The 17,852-nt window shown below is 39.6% G+C and overlaps 1 protein-coding gene across 2 annotated transcripts in view; it reads left to right on the forward strand.

Annotated features, from left to right (window-relative positions):
• Positions 1–17,852, forward strand: part of RELN (reelin) — a 455,243-nt gene that overhangs the window by 164,930 nt on the left and 272,461 nt on the right. For both annotated transcript variants that reach the window (XM_038377914.2, XM_038377905.2), the window contains exon 4: positions 12,276–12,346. In XM_038377914.2, coding sequence (XP_038233842.1) covers positions 12,276–12,346 — 71 coding nt within the window. The remainder of the gene's footprint in view (positions 1–12,275; positions 12,347–17,852) is intronic.

Raw genomic sequence — 17,852 nt, forward strand, 5'->3', positions numbered from 1 at the left:
TTGTTAGGGTAGTAGGCTGGAGGGCAGCATATCCCAATATGATTGAGAGCAGCCTTGGAAGATTTATTACTATTTGTTTGCTGACATGCTGTGCTTAGCTAAGCATTGTGTGAGAAACGTATAGCTGTGTTACAAAATATATTATGGTTAATTTAACTATCAACAAAATATTTTCATTACTTTCCCAACTCTGTTAGAGATTTGAAAATATCTCCCTTAATGGATCAATGTGCATTTAAGACTTGATTCCAGTAGAACTTAAGGGTTCTCAGTAGAACCTGATGAACATTTTTGTGGAAATATTTTTTTTTTTGCTGAAAAATGCAGATTTGGGTTGACCAAAACAATTCTTGAATTTGGGTCAATTTTAGCAAATTGTTTCAATCACCTAAAATTTAAAAAAAATTGGAAAGAAATGTCAAAATGGTTCATTTCAGCATTTTCAAAACAAAACATTTTGACTTTTCAATACAGAAAGGCATTTCAGAATTTCACTCAATTTAATTTTTAAAAGCTTATAAAACCTCAAAAAATAAATGAAACACTTAATTTTGGAGGAAAGAAAACATTTTGTTTGACCCAAAGAATTTTTTAAAAACTTTGTTTTGCCAGAAAAATAAAAAAAATCCAAGCCTTTTTTTATTCTTGTTGTATAGCCACCAAAGAGAAAAATCAGTTATTCACAAGGGTCCAATCTTCAGCACTTTGCAGGATCAAGGAAGGCCCCAGTGCAGATATGGAGGAAAGCATGAGCATTATGATGATTTAAGTAACATATCAGATGATTTATTAGTGATGAATACATACCTCCCAAAATTTCCAGTGGCTAAACCAGGATGGATCCCGCCCTGCAGGTGTGGGGGAGTTGCAGAGAAAGCCCACTCTGCACTCACCCCTCAGAGGTGGCTCCTGTGGATTCTGTCCCACCAGACTGGCTGGGCTCAGCTCCAATATTCTGAGCATGTGCCAGACTCGAGGAGGGGACAGGAAAGGCCCTCAAGGAGGCAGGGCTGGGAGGAAGGAGTGAATGGGAGAGGGTTGGGACTGGGAGAGGGGCGGGGCTGGGAGCAAGGAGAAGGAGAAGCAGGACACAAAGCCTGGAGCAGGGAGCCGAGCCCAACCAGCCCTGCAGGACAGGAGCTGCTTCAACCAGGACAGCAGGCTTTGTAGGTCAAAGCAGGACAAAAACCCAGGACTGTTGGGAGGTCTGTGAATATGACTCTCTAACTTTGAATACCGCTCAATCATCATTTCCTTAATTTTTCTTCTTTCTTAGAGGTAATTTAGCTAAAAGAGTGTTGTGTGTAATTATTTCTAAAGCTAATGATTAAAAAGTAATTTACCTGCATAACTAGTGAATGTTGGGACACCTCCATATCTCAGTCCTGCGCTCCAGCACACAAACTGGGCAGGGGAGAAAACATAACTGCTTCAGAAAATATAGCTGAGGATTCAGTAGGTGGTGCGCTTTCCTCTGCCGTATTGTTGAACCAATGCCCCAACATGAGACTAGGGCACACAGCTGCTGAAGATAGCAGCTGTCAGATGAGACATAAAAGAAAGTTCCTATGCTGCTTTCATAGGAATATCTTATAAAAATAGAGGTTAGAGCTGAAAAAGATCTATAAGGTCATTCAGTCAACCTTTCTGGAATTGTAGGATTGGTACCTACAGTCCATTTTTAGAATTTTGTCTAATTTTGTTTTATGTCTCAAATAAAGGGGCTTTTACTGCTTCCCATCAAGTTTTTCTTGATATTCAGCCTAAATTTCCCCCTTATCAACTTCCTCTCATTTATTCCAGGTTATACTTTTGTGAATCACACCAAATAAATCTCTCTATCCCTGGGTTTAAATTACAATATCTTTACTCAAGTGAGTCATTCCACTCGGACAAATTCAGAAGTGATATATAAAGTGGCGTAACTCATATTCACTCTTATATTTACTTTGACCCACTCTAATTATGTGTAAAGAAGTCTAAGTAAATGAAAGGGAGTCTAAGTCACATCATCTTACATCTTATTTGTAATTTGGCCCACTGACTTCAGTGGGACTGCTCCCATGCGTGAGTTGGTTCTTGGTGTCACAATTTGGTCCTTGGTGTTTGCAGCTATCAAATATTTATAGACCACTTTAATGCTTACCCACATCCATTTTCATCTTTTGGACAAGCTTTATGAATAGGGGGTTAATCCCAGTTGCCTAGCTTAATTCCCATATGGGGTAATTACATTTTGCTTTCCAAATTTCCTTCTGCAATTTCAGCTGAATGTTAGCACTGATGGTTTTTCCTGATAAATCATATGAGAAAGACAGTCATGGGGGCGGGGAGGAGGAGACCAAAGTCACAAGCTGATATTTTAAATGCCTGAAGTTTATCTTCAAGTAGAAACTGGTTAGAACAATTTGAGTAAGTAATAGTTTAAAACCTTTTACAAGTAGTATCCCAGTGCCTTCAGGTTCAGCCCTGCAGCAATGCATAAATGTGAATGTGGAAAAAAACACTGCTGCTTATTCTTCAGAACTGCTTTCTTACCTCAGCCTCTGCCAAAGCAACAAGAGCAGCAGCTCTGCACACATGCCTTTTTTACCCTGATAATGGCCAGAAATATCACAGAATCCATTACCTCCCCTTCTCCCACAAAATACCACTAGCCCTAATTATGAAGTTCTAAGTGTTCCTTCTCTCTCTTATCTACCATTCAGCACAGGTTTTAATTTGACAACTCTCAGTGAGCCAATTTCATTTAGAACATCTCTGAGAAATGTATGGGTTTTTTTTTATTTTAAACATGAAAAATCTGGGACCCTATCATTTTTCTCACAAACGTACACAGTTAGATATGGTATTCATCTTTGTTTTCTGCTTCAAATTGTTGTGTAATGCTGGTATGTGATGATTCCATTACTTTGGAGGCAGAAATTATACTTGTATGTCCCTTTAAGGCCCAAATCCTGCAAACATGTGTGAGTAACTTTATGCAAGTGAATGGTGCCCTAAGTCTGTACGTTCATACCACTGATGGGATACTCATGCATATAAAGATACTCATGTGTGTGGTTGTAGGATTGAGGCCTTAGATTATTCTTGAATTCTTTGGAATTCTTCAGTATATAAATACCTATTATTTAAATCATTATTAACCTTTTTTTTAAATCCTAGACTAATGCACAACACCAAATTTAGGGTCTCAGACCTCTGCTATGCTGGATTTATGCTTGGTGTAGCTGAGGGAGAGGAGTAGGGAAAGGTAGTTCTAAGCCACCATTCTACTCTTTTGATCCTGGGCAGGGTGGATAAAAAGTCGATGATTTTTTTGAAAAAAAGTCAAAACAATTGGATTTTTTATTTAAATGAGATTTTTTGATTGTTATGTAAATTATAGCGAGTTTTAAAACATAAACTGTTTTAAAATAAAATCCAAATTCAATACCAAATATATTAAGGCCTAAATTTATTAAACTCTCTTAAAACATTTAAGTAAAAAAATTAAAATGCTGACTCCATGAGCCTCTATCAGAAGCTTTAAGTTAAAGGGGCTGCTTTTCTATATAAAGAAAGAATCAGAGGAAAAATATCTAACTTTTGAGGTTAAGCTTTATAAATATGGCACAAAAGGTGGTTTGATCCTGTGGAGAAACCAGGGGCTCTGTTACTGGGTGCAAGAGACTGTCAAAGTCATCACAGATGTTGGGACCTAGCCTCTGACTCCAGAAGACACCATCATGTATCTCATCAGGATCATATACTGAGCCCACTTGGCTAGTATCATACTCCTCTTTTAAAGCTTCTCCCTACTGAACTCTGATTGGCTTTGTTCTCAAATTATGAATGTTTATGACTCCACACACTATAGAAACTTTCTTTTCAGCTCATGGAAAAACTGTCCAGTAATCTGTCCAGTAACTATCAGCAATTATTTCTAGATGGTTCTGGGCACTTCAAGTAAATGGTCTTATTCTCTTTACACATGTACACAGAGATACAAACAAACAGAAATCCATTAATTTCTCATCCGATTCCCTCTTTATTTCTAAGCAAATAAAATACTGCAGTGCAAAAGGCATGTGGTTTACACAAGCAGGAATCTTGGGCTGCTGTTAGTTCTTTTGTTTTACTAGGGTTCCAGATGGGGTGAGGTGGGGAGTGCGGCAAAGGAGTTCTGTAACAAGGGAGAAGGAGTGCAATGTGCAACCAGAAAGGAGCAACACGGGTGTTAAAGCAGGACACTGTGGGAAGAAGAGACAAAATTCTTTGGCGTGCAGCCTCTAGTGTTGATTTCAGCACCTGTGAACTGGAGAAAAATACTAGCATGGGTGCAGATTGTAAAAAAAGACTCTATTTGGGAATATTTAAAAAAAATACCTGTACCTCTGGGTAAAAAAGGAACATGTGCCAAATGTTAACAGTGCAACAAAGAGATGCAAAGTCTGGTTGTCAGAATGAAACAGCATTGTGAAAAATTCTCCTCAGAAGGCAACAACTTTGATGATGTTGATGATGATTGATTTGGACATGTCTGAAAAATCTGGATCAACTTGTTAGTAAACTAATTTTTGCACCATTCTTATGGGCTGCCTATCATGTCTTTCTGTGCTAGTAAATGATAAAGCAGTCAACATCAAACTAAAGAGAAATGTAGATAATATGCTGAATATACTGAAACCTATTTCTAAAGCCTTGGACATACTGCAGAAAGATTGCTACTGTGTTGCTAATGCTGTTGAAATTTGGAAGGAACTTCAAGAGATGTTGAAGAAAGAAATACTCAACAACAAATTAAATTGTGGGCAGTAAAGAAGTGGATGGGTCAAGCCCTTTCCTCACCTCATTTTCTGTGGATATCCTCAACCTGAAGTACTAGGGAAGATGCCTAACTGCTGAAGAAGATGGTGCTATGACAAAGGCATCTTATAGCCACCAATCAGTCATGCAAACCATAATAAATTTCAGGGCCGGAGGTGAACTATTAAATCAGTACATTTGTGATGATGATTTAAAGAAAGTCACACCACTGAACTGGTGGAAATCGCTAGCTAAGCACCTGGAACCAAGTTTGTTGAAGTGCTAAACCAGCTTTTGAAAGCAGTAGCCTCTTCTGCAGGCACAGAAAGAATATTTTCTTCATTTGGACTAATTCATTCAAAGATGAGAAATCAATTGGGAGTTGAAAAAGGAGTCTCTCTCTCTCTCTTCCAGTCTATAAATAAAAACATGGAGGGAAAGGATGAGATCTACTAGTTTTAAAAATTGAGGGATAGCCTAAGTAACTTAGGAGACTGTTGTCTCATTTTCAAGACACTTAGATGAATAGGAAGTAAATCTCTAATCACTTTTACTTAGGCATATTTGAAAACTTTCCCTAGCTGAACCAAACTAATCAGTTTAATTCACTGAATACAGTTAATCCCTCTTGTTCCTTTAATAAATCATATAGTTTTAAATGTAAATCATGTTTTGATAAAAGACATTTCTATATCCAAAATATTTAGGGTTGTTCAGTTTAATAAAAATAAATTTCATATGCTGCGTTTTGTGTGTTTAATTAAATTCCAGTTATCATCCTAATGCAGTTTGACACAAATCATGAGCAAAAAGTTAATTATCTAGTAAATAAGCAATATAACATTCACCATTTTCCAACATACTAAAAATGTACAATTAATGAGAAGCTGAAAATATTAAGCTTATAATTGCTCAAATAAATATATATAGTTGTACTTTACCCTCCTGGGTAGCAAAAAGGTGTACTAAATCTAGTGTAAAACTCTATTTTGTTGTAAGTCAACATGTTTTAATGGTTATAACCAATGAGAATGCACCTTTCTTTAGAAAACAACTAATGCACAAACAGAAAAGTTGATTAAAATCAATTATTTAAATCAAGGTTTTCCACTTGTTGATTTAAATCAGTCAACCCTGATCCTGGTCCAGTCAGGGACCAAAACAGCCTCTGGCATAACTTAGAACAACCTAAGGACTGCTCTAAATTATGCCACTTGCCACAGTTTTATAAGAATTGTTGTGCTGGCTGAGGGTCAGTTAAAGTGCCAGGCACTCTGGAAACCCCTTCCTATACATTCTTGATAAAATGCCGGGGGGAGGGGAGAACCATTGCAACCAATCCCTGACTTCAAAAGAGTCTCAGGCCTGATTCTCTACTGTCACCTTTAGTATTGTTATTGTGGTAGGCACAATACAAACTCACAATAAAAGACAGTCTCTGCCCTAAAGAACATACAGTCTAGTGCAAAACATGGCAGTGAATTTGTGACAGGGGAGCTGGAACTGGGATGCACCAAGCTAATCTTATTTAGGGCTACCAAACTTCCATTAGATGGGAACAACTTTTCATTGCTAATGAATTGGGCAGCATTCAAACTAGTGATCAACAGGTGAAAGGCTCTAAATGCTTCAGCATGTTCCTAATGAGCTATAATCTCCACAAGGCCTGGTCTACACACAGTTTTTAACTGATTTAACTATGTCCATTACATGTGGTAATATAGGCCGGTCAGCCTGACATCCATCCTGGACAAGATAATGGAGTGGCTTATATAGGACTCAATTAATAAAGAATTATGGTGGGTAATGTAATTAATGCAATCAACATGAGTTTATAGACAATAGATCCTGTCAAACTAACTTGATGTCTTTTTTTGATGAGATTACAAGTTTGGTTGATAAAGACAATAGTGTTGATATAATATACTTAGACTTTTGTAAGGTGTTTGACTTGGTACCACAAAACTAGAATAATATAAAATTAAAATGCCACATATTAAATGGATTAAAAACTAACTAACTGATAGGTCTCAAAATTTAATTGTGAATGGCAAATAATCATCGAGTGGGCGTGTTTCCAGTTAGGTCCCACAGGGGTCGGTTCTTGGCCCTACAATATTTAACATTTTTATCAGTGATGTGGAAAAAAACATAAAATCATCACTGATAAAGTTTGCAGATGACACAAAATTTGGGCATTGGTAAATAATGTAGATGATAGGTCACTGATACAGAGCAATGTGGATCACTTGGTAAACTGGGCACAAAGAAACAATATGCATTTTAATATCACCAAATGTAAATATATACAACTAGAAACAAAAAAATATATTCCATACTTACAGAATGGGGGAATATATCCTGACTCTGAAAAAAAGCTAGAGTTCGTGGTGGATAATCAGCTGAACATGAGCTCCCAGTGTGACAGTGGCCAAAAGAGCGAATGTGATCTTGGGATGCATAAATAGGGAACAGAAGAACAGAAGAATGGCCACACTGGGTCAGACCAATCTACCCCAGTATTGTGTCTTCTGACAGTGGCCAATCCCAGGAGCTTTGTAGGGAATGAACAAGAAAGGGGAATTATCAAGTGATCCATATTCTGTCATTCACTCCCAGCCAGGGCCGGCTCTACCGTTTTTGCCGCCCCAAGCAATGAGAAAACCTGTTGTCGCCGAATTACCGCTGTGGACAGCAGGAGAGAAGCTGCTGCCGAATTGCCACCGTGGACGGCGGAACGGAGAAGTTGCTGCCGAATTGCCACTGCCGCGGAAACTCTGCCGCCCCTTTCTGACTCCTTGGAATGCTGGTGCCTGGAGCCGGCCCTGCTCCCAGCATCTGGCAGTCAGAGGCTTATGGACACCTAGAGCATGGGGTTGCATCCCTGGCCATCTTGACTAATAATCACTGATGTACCTATCCTCCATAAATTTATCTAATTCTTTTTGAACCCCTTTACAGTTTTGGCCTTCACAGCATCCCCTGGCAACAAGTTCCACAGGTTGACTGTGTGTTGTGTGAAGAAGTACTTGCTTTTGTTTGTTTTAAACATACTGCCTATTAAATTCATTGGGTGCCCCATGGTTCTTGTGTTATGTGAAAGGGTAAATAAAACTTACTTATTCACTTTCTCCACACCAGTTATGATTTATTAGATATCTATCAGATTCCCACTCGGTCATCTCTTTTCAAAGCTGAAAAGTCCCAGTCTTTTTAATCTCTCCTCATATGGCAGATGCTTCATACCCCTAATCATTTTTGTTGCCTTTTCTGAACCTTTTCCAATTCCAATATATTTTTTTTGAGATGGGGCAACCACATCTGCATGCAGTGTTTAAGATGTGGGCGTACCATGGATTTATATAGAGGCAATATGATATTTTCTGTCTTATCTATTCCTTTCTTAATGGTTCCCAAGATTCTGTTCACTTTTTTGATTGCTGCTGCACATTGAGTGGATGTTTTCAGAGAACTATTCACAATGACTTCCAGATCTCTTTCTTGAATGGGAACCACTAATATAGACTGTCTCATTTGTATGTGTAGTTGGGATTATGTTTTCCAATATGCATTACTTAGCATTTATCAACATTGAATTTTATCTGCCATTTTGTTACCCAGTCAGCCAATCTCTCAGTTTTGTGAGATCCCTTTGTAACTCTTCACAGTATACCTGAGACTTAACTATCTTGAGTAGCTTTGTATCATCTGCAAATATTGTCATCTCACTGTTTATCCCCTATTTCAGATCATTTATGAATATGTTGACTAGAACTGGACTCAGTACAGACCCTTGGGGGACACCACTATTTACCTCTCTCCATTCTGAAAACTGACCATTTATTCCTGCCCTTTGTTTCCTATCTTTTAACAGGTTACCAATCCATGAGAGGACCTTCCCTCTTATCCCATGAATGCTTACTTTGCTTAATAGCCTTTGGTGTGGGACCTTCTCAAAGGCTTTCTGAAAATCTATCCCAGAATGTTCCCGAGTGGTTCTGTTACCCCTTTTGAGCTGTGCACTTAGTCAATTTTCAGGGTCTTGTGGGTTGTTTCCATTAAGGAAAGAAATAAATGATGGAATCAGGTATTTCTTTGATGCAATCTTGTTTATTTACAAAGAATATAGATAAAGTCCTGTTTCCCTGAACACAGTAAGAATCAAACAATAGGAGACAGTTTCTTTGCTCACAGTTTCAAGATTCATTTAGCCAATGTGCTACCCAAAAAGTCTCTTAGCTTTTTCATAGGGAGATACTACTAGTTTTCCTTTGGCAGTCTCTTAGGCTTCCTTGCTGTTTTCTCTGTCAGTGGCTTCTCTCTGTCTCACAGTCATATGTATCCATCACTACCGCCAGTACCCAGCCTCCTGTATTTGCATTCAAATGTCAGGGAAAATCCTTCAAACTGTATAGCTGAACTCCTACTCCAACCTTGCCATGTGCCTGTGTTTTGGCTGGCATCTCCTATTGTTTCAATTACCAGATCCTTAAAGGAGTTGAATTACGTTTTAAATTTATCCTGAATGAAGGCAGCTGTTGTGCCCACCAGCTTCACAGAGATTTCACCCAACCTCCAACATGACAATTTCCATTCTAGAGGGTCTGTGAAGAGGCCTCTCCATGTGTTGGTTTGATTGAGGAACAGAATCAAGAGGGAAAATGTCTGCTCCATTTCTGTTGTGGCATTTTCCTATGTGTGCACAGGAGCACAAGGAGCCTGATTTTGTCACATGTACAACACATAACTATATGTGTGTGTGTGTGTGTGTGTGTGTAAAACATCTTTATTTTGGATTTCTAGTAACAAGTGGCTTTGGAATGTTCTGGTATTTCGTCTATTGACTATATTCACTATATCTAGTGATATAAGACCTTTCAAGAAGGCTGACCAATTGCTCCGATGGATTGCAAATCATATGTTCTCCAATTTGGAGAATATTTTTTTTTGTACTATTCTAACCTATGTACCCATTTTTCACCGTGAGGGTAAGTGTATAAATGTAATAGAAATAATAAATAATCTCCCTGAATATTCATCAACTCAGAACTGTGAGCACTTAAAAATAATGTGTGAGTTCTGTACCCAGGATGCTTTAAGAATTTTGAAAGCTTGCTGTATTTTAGCTCAAGTTTTTTAAAGGAGTCTGTAAAGTTTTCAGAATTCTTTGCTGTCTTCATGTGCCAAAATAATGTATTTCTTCCTCTTCTTCTCCTTCTTTTCTTTTATACTATATGGCTACTAGGTCACAATAACACAGACAGCATGTGCTAATAAAGAAATGTTACAAGTTATGCCATATTTCACACAACTGTAAAAAGAGTGTGAAGATTTCTTGGGACTTATCTTTTCATTGCATTTGCATTTTACAAATGTGTTGTACAGCTCACACTTATTGTTCCAGACACTGCAGGAAGAGAGACAAGACATCAGGAATGTGGTTTCATTAAGCTGCAGCTTTATTAACACATCTGGGAACTATCCATCAATAACTCTCATCCAGTGCAGATCATCCCTTTTTGTAGTCTGTTCCACCTGGTGAAGGGTTGCTCTCAGCCCCCCATCCCATTAGCCTGGTCCTAGTACCAGTGCCGGTACCCTACCGATCTCCCCTCATAAAGGGCTAAAGGGGATGGAAAAGGGGGTTTTCTCCTTACTGTACCAGATATTAGGAGCCCCAAATCCATTCCCCACCTTCTTTAGGTGATGTCTTCTCCTAATCCACTTCCAGTTCTGGTTTATCAGGGAATTGGACCCCCTACTGAACAATTAACTGCATTGGACACTTGACAAGTTGTGACAAAATGAATTTTACAACCTAAGCTACCCATTGGCTCCCTGGGCTGCTAAGAGGAAGATGAAAAAATGTACCCGGCTTGACCAGTTTGGTAGTGAAGGAAACACTCCTTCCCAGTCCCCAAAAGTCAACCAGCAGGAAGCCCACAGCAAGGCCCGAAAACTCAGCCCTGCTCTAATTCAAAGGGAAAAAGTGCTGGGGAGGGGATTTTCTTCCCAGCACACAATGGTGCAGTAGGGCAGGGGGAAGGGTCTATAATTGGTGCCTGGGTGCCAATAGGCTTATGCTGCACTCTTCTGTCCAACCAATCAGAATCAGCCACATAGCTCCCTCTTACCTTCCTCCAGCCCATAAGGAGAGAAGGGAGGATGCATTCCTTAAAGGAGCCAAGGATTTTCTTTCCCCAGGTGGTCTAGACAAAGACACTGAGGGTGCTACTCTGTTTTTCTAATGATCAAACACTGATGACTACTAACTAGTTTGCCTTTTTAGAGATCAAATACTGTGGCCAATCCTCTTCAAAACTTGATGAAAACAATTTAGTCTATTATTAAATTTAGTTTTTTTAAATTCTATTGATCAGTTCACTTCATAAATGTGCCATTGTAATTAAGCTGAACAGAATGAAATGCATTTGTCCTAAATACAACATGTATTGCTTTTATGTGGAAAAAGTACATTTTATACATTATTTTGCAAAACAAAATTATACATTATAGCCCCAATTCTGCAAACTGGTCCTTGCAGATGAGAGCTGGAGTTCCAGCCCAAGCCCCAATGTGTACACAGCTATATTTAGCACACTAGCATGAGCCCCACTAGCACATGTCTGTGGACCCACGCTGGGAAGTTCAAACACAGATGCAGTGTAGACATGCCCTCTGAACCCATTATCAAAATTAGCTAGAGTTTTTCCATTAAAGTCAATGAGAGCATGATGTAGCCCCAGGTTTGCAATACTGATATAAAATCCCTAATATCTACAACTTATATGGACATTTACCTATTATATCTACTGAGATGACAAGCTCGATACGCATGTGTAACTCTAGTTAGTGTCAATAGGACTTACATGCATGATCAAAAGGCAAATTAAAGCGCCTGAGGAAGGAGCTTTTTCACTGATGGACATCAGTACTATGGCAGCTTTAGGTGGGCTTTGCCTTGTGAACCCACTGCATCTAAAAGACTGAATTTTACATTTATTCCTTTTTGTTCTGGCAGATACATTACTTTTGAAGAGTAGTGCAAATAAATGTCACTTTCTCCAGAACTAATATCACTGTTACTCCCTGGTCAGCTGATAGGGATTTTACAGGGGCTGCTTTGTGAACATCTCTCCTGTGTTCCTCTTACCTTCCACAACAGCCCTTCTCAGGCAAAGCACATCAATTTTGTAACATACTTAGTCTTAGCCAGGTGGTGACCTAAAATCGATGTCCTCTGCTGAGTTCTGTGCTGGTGAATAGCATATCATGGTGCCTTTTTACTAGTAGATTAATCATTTTGGTTCAGGTAAAGCAAAGTCAAGTAAATAAAATTAAGTAAAGCAAAATAAAAATAAACAAGTTATTCTTCCAAAAACAGGACTGGGAAGGAGAAAAAAAACAGAAACTCATCTTTCATTTGACTGTCCATTTATGTAAATAAGTTTGCCACATTATTTATTGTTGTCTCCTTATATTTGCAGGGCTACAGCTACTCACAGAGGCCAAGTTATATTCAAGGATGCCTTAGCACAGCAGTTGTGTGAACAGGGAGGTGAGAACTATTGTATTTTAAAATTTAATACCAAATTTACTTTCTACATTTTTATTTATATCAGTGTAATTTATCATGGAATGAGGCTATTTTATTGATCAGAGAAAATTTGGAGTTAGGATCTTTTTATATCCTCAAGTCAGTTGCCCTTTTACATTTGTACTCTCTAATGAGTGATCAGGATTTCATATGTAGGTCCCAATTGTTAAACAAGAAGGAACATACAAAAATTAAAATAAATTATATTCTAAAATACTCTGAAACTTTTTAAACAGGCTAAGCTCTATTTCTGTTGAAATACAGGTTGAATAACTATGAATGTATTAACTGTAAAAAAAATGCAATAGACCTACAGCTAAAGTTTCATTTACCATTGATCTGGATGGTATTTTGTAGAGAACCTGCTTTCCTATTTTGCAAAAGTAGGTCATCAGATTTCTGCTAGTCAGCTACAACATTTGATCATTTTTAAAGCTAAACAGGAGTGTTTGAAGTATACTAACTTCTTCAAAAATCAAATTGTTGCTACAGCTTATCATATAAATCCTTTTGATGAATGATCTGAAAATAAATCTTATATTGCGAAAGTATGTCTACAAACAGGACATACTACACTGAAGACCCTTCATTAAAACACTTGGTGCTGAAGTGAGTATTCAACACTTATGGTGGAAAGCAAAGGAATTTCTGCATTTACACTGACTCAGAGTTTTATGCATACAGTGCCAACAATTCCATTTCCATGCTAGAAGAGACAGTGGAACACTGGCCAAAAAGTAGGTCTTTGGTCAACCCAGAAGAAATATTCCAAAATCAGAGATGCATCATGCAGATTTGTAAATGAGGGGATATCCCACAAGATAAGCCCCTTTAAGCATCAGACAGAACTGCAGATATTTTTGATGAGTTTGGGAATGTTTTTATGTTCAGCTTTTTATAGGAAGATGCAGCTGAATATTTGATCAAGAGAATGAAACAAACAGAACTGAGTTGTGAGTGGTAGAGTTATGTAGATCCTTGAAGGTGAGGACAAGAAACTTTAATTTGATGGGGGGTGGAAATTGGGAAGCAACTAGAGGGATTCAAAGAGGAGGCTGACATTGTCAGAATGATGAGCTGGGAAGATGGTATTAGCAGCTGTGTTTTGAATGAACTAGAAGAACATGATTGGAGATGTTGTGGAAGCCATAATGAATTTATGGTTAATATTGTTATTATTGTAACACCTAGGGGCCCTAGTCATGATCCAGAAGCCTGTTATGCTAGGTGCTGTACAAAGATTACAGTGATCAAGGTGGGAGATGATGAAAGTGTGGATCAGTGTTTTCACTATGTGAACAGAAAGGAAAGGTTGGATTTTGGAAATGTGGGGAAGAATTGACAAGTTCTAGACATGGCCTTCATGTGCAGGGCAAGAGAGAGGGGGAGTGGCAGGAGCCTGGGAAGATGGTATTGCTGTGAACAGTGACTGAATTTCAAGGATGTAGCACTGGAGTACAGTTCTGGATATGTTAAGTTTGCACTGACAGTGCAACTCCTAGGTGAAGACTCAGAGACATGGGCTGAGAGATGAGGACTGGATGGTGTCACCGGGCCTAGCTTCTCCCCAGCTCCAAAGCATTTGCCATCACATCCCGGCTTTTGCGGGAAGTTTATTTCTTTAACAGAAGTTAGACAAAAAACCAAAAAACTGTCTTAATTCATTCCTTAGCCTCAGGGGTCTCCGGCACGCCTACTCCTGGCAGTTTCCTAGTCACCATCAGCTCTGCGTTCTCCTTGGAGCAACCACCCCAAAGCTGCTTCCCTGAGCCCCTTGCTATCAGGACCCACCATAGGAGCTAGCTCCATTCTGGTGTGGCTTTCCCTCCCCAGGTCACAGCTTATGAAAGTCCATCGTCAACTCCCCACTAGCAGGCCTTTATAGGCCCAGGTGTAGCCCAGCCCTCTTAATTAGCTGAATTGGACTCACCTGCTGTGGTCTAGGGGAGCTGAGCTTAATCTATCCATGGGGACCAATGACCCCGTGACCGATGGAAACCAGTCAGGAGTTGAAAGGTAGACTTGAAGAGCCAATAACATAAGGATGGTAATCAAAGCTGTGTGAGCAGATGAGATCCTCAAAGAAAGAGTGAAAATGCTATATAGAGCAAGTGAAAGACAAAGCCCTTCAAGAACCACATGAAGAGTAGGAGAGGGAATGAGGAGCCACTAAAAGTGATGCTAAAGAAATGACTGAAGAGGTAGGAGAGCGAGGAGAGATCAGCATAATGAAAGCTAAGAAATGACAAGTTGTTGAGAAAGAGCATATGACTGGCAGCAGCAGGGTAGTCCAGGAGAATACGGTCAAAACAATGAGATTTGTCTATGCTGTCAGAGACTTTGGTCAGAGGAGCTGCAGTGGACAGATGGCAATGTGTACTGACTTTAACAGTGGTTTCCCAGGATTCTTTCGCAGTAATATTGTTAGCAAGGAATTTTATTTCTTTCATTCTATATTGCTGCAATCTTGTGTGAAGTCTGAGACTTAATGATCATTTGAAAAGTGTGTGGTGCCTTACAAAATGATCAGTTATACTGCTCAAAGTCCTCTGAATTCATGGCAATTAAGGGGTCAGCTGTTAGTTGAGTCTGGGAGTTGTATGTTAGGTGCACAGAATAAAAGATCTGAAGCTGCAGCACTTCTGCTGATTCCTCTGCCTCTTAAATCTGAAACTCTGTCATCTGCTGCCAGATGGTTGCCAGATATCAGTACCCTTTTTTCAGCATTCCTGAGATGGCTTCAGGCATTTCCCACTTCATCCCAGTCTCTCCTCATATCCTCACAGCCATTGAGTTTTCCATTATGTCTAGGTTAACCCTCCCACTACTTTTTCTCCCCATTATATTTACACAGTCTTTTTACTGATCAACTCAAATCTTGCACATTGGTCTTGTATTGCACACGGCCCTGGAGCTCCATTCTCCCAAACACTCCAGATGAGGCCTCACCAATGTCGAATAGAGGGGAACGATCACGTCCCTCGATCTGCAGGCAGTGCTCCTACTTATATAGCCCAAAATGCTGTTAGCCTTCTTGGCAAGAAGGGCACACTGTTGACTCATATCCAGCTTCTCGTCCATTGTAACCCCTAGGTCCTTTTCTGCAGAACTGCTGCCTAGCCACTCGGTCCCTAGTCTGTAGCAGTGCATGGGATTCTTCCATCCTAAGTGCAGAACTCTGCACTTGTCCTTGTTGAACCTCATCAGATTTCTTTTGGCCCAATCTCTAATTTGTCTAGGTCCCTCTGTATCCTATCCCTACCCGCCAGCGTATCTACCACTCCTCCCAGTTTAGTGTCATCTGCAAACTTGCTGAGAGTGCAATCCACGCCATCCTCCAGATCATTAATGAGTGTCTCCCATTGGCATAGCATGGCACACACTGCTGTGAGTCGACTTAAGTTACATCGACTTAAGTTACTTAACTTACATAACTGAAGTACTTTAATTTAGTTCAACTTACATTGTTAGTGTAGACCAGCCCTTCGATATACTTGTGGGACAGATTGGCAAATGGATCTAAATGGGCTTCATGTCCCCCTTCTGTCCCAAAATATTACTATGTTAAAGGGTTATAATATAAAGTAATGCAACAAATTTATTTAAACATAAGCTATAGTACATTAAGCAGAGAAAAATAAGACCAGAGGGCAATTTTGTGGATTTTCTACAGGACTGCTTTTTAAAAAATAAATTCACTAGACATGTTACTTGACTTGGTATTTAAAAGAACAGCGGATATAAAGGAAGACAAGAAAGTAGTGGAGAATATCTGAGAAACAGTAATCATTATGTCTGTTCTCCTTGAATAAGCATTGGTAATCCTAATATATTTAATAGGGATTTATGTTTGTGCAATGTAGAGAGAGAACAGACTCTTTCTTTACTTGTTAGGTTTTTTTTAAAAAAAAAGTTTGAAGAATAAAGGAGAAAAGTATTAAGGGAAGTTCTCCACTGACATTAAACAAAATATACACTGCAAATAAGGGGAAATATGATACCATAAAGAAAGAACACAGAAGAAATTTAGGGTAGTCACTTATTAATTGTATGTGTGTTTCAGCTTATAATACATATTTTAAGAATACAGAATGATCTGTGTGAACCAATGTAAGCTTTAGTGTTTGAGTCTTATTAAAGCTTGAAGAAGAAGAATGGAAATATACAAATTTATTGCCAAAATTCAAAGGAGTGTAAATGTCAACAGATGCATAAAGAAACAAATGAATGTATATCAAGAAAACTAAATCATATAATATAATCAATAAGAAAATGAATAATATATAAGCAAAAAGACAGAAAAGTAAGGAGATTGCAGGTTCACGTTGGGACAAGTAAGAAAATTAGTGATAAATGAGGTTCTTATCCTTGAAGACTTACATTAATGTTTCACTTTAGTAGCCAAAAGAAGTGGGAGAGAAAATTGGTTCACATGTTTCCTTGATTAGGGTGGAGTAAAACTAATACATTAATAAACACTTACTGAAGCAAAATCATGCTGGCAAAGCATCAGACCTGCTGAATTACATTACTTAGCTCTAGAGGGGGTAGGATAGTATAGAAATAGTAAAGCTTTTGTTAAAGATAGCTAATAGTATAGTACTCTGGAATAAGGAGAGTATCAGAGGTTAGAGGGGTGGCTAATGTAGTTTCAGCTAACTAGAGAAGTGTCATAGGTAAGGCTATATTTTAGTCAGGGGTATTTTTTAGTAAAAGTCATGGACAGGTCACAGGCAGTAAACAAAAATTCACAGCCTGTGATCTGTCAATGACTTGTACTATACACCCCTGATTAAATTTTGAGGTAGGGAGGTGGCCCGTGGGTGCTTCGGGGGGCAGCCTAGGGGATGTGGCAGGTTCTGGAGGGGAATGGAGGTTGGCGGGGCTGGCAGGCTCCCTACCAGGCTCCGGGCCTCCCCAGAAGTGTTGACATCCCTAAGCTCCTAGGCGGAGGCGCAGCCAGGCAGCTCTGTGCGCTGCCTCCACCCCAAGTGCCAGCTCCGCAGCTCCCATTGGCCAGGAACTGCAATCAATGGGAGTTGCAGGGACGGTGCTTGCAGGCGGAGGCAGCATGCAGAACCCCCTGGCCGCACCTCCACCAAGAAGCCAAGGGATGTTGCTGTTTCCAGGGAGCCCCCTGATGTAAGCGCCACTCAGAGCTCTCACTCCCTCCCACGCCCCAACCCCCAGCCCTGAGCCCCCTACCCAAACTCCTGCTGCTGCTGGGAAAGGGGTGGGAAAGTGGCCCAAGACTGCCCCAGGATTGGTCAGTTCAGCTGGCCCAGGGGCTGCCTGAGCTGTCAGGTGGCCCCTGGGCCAGCTGCACCAGCCACTGCAGAAGTCACAGTGGTCACAGAAAGTCATGGAATGGAGTGATTTCCGTGACCTCCATGACAAACTCACAGCCATATTCATAGGACCATAGAAATTAGAGATGGAAACAGATTATTCCCTGCCAGTGCAGAAT

The sequence above is a fragment of the Dermochelys coriacea genome, chromosome 1, assembly GCF_009764565.3.
Source record: "Dermochelys coriacea isolate rDerCor1 chromosome 1, rDerCor1.pri.v4, whole genome shotgun sequence".
Classification (NCBI taxonomy): domain Eukaryota; kingdom Metazoa; phylum Chordata; order Testudines; family Dermochelyidae; genus Dermochelys; species Dermochelys coriacea.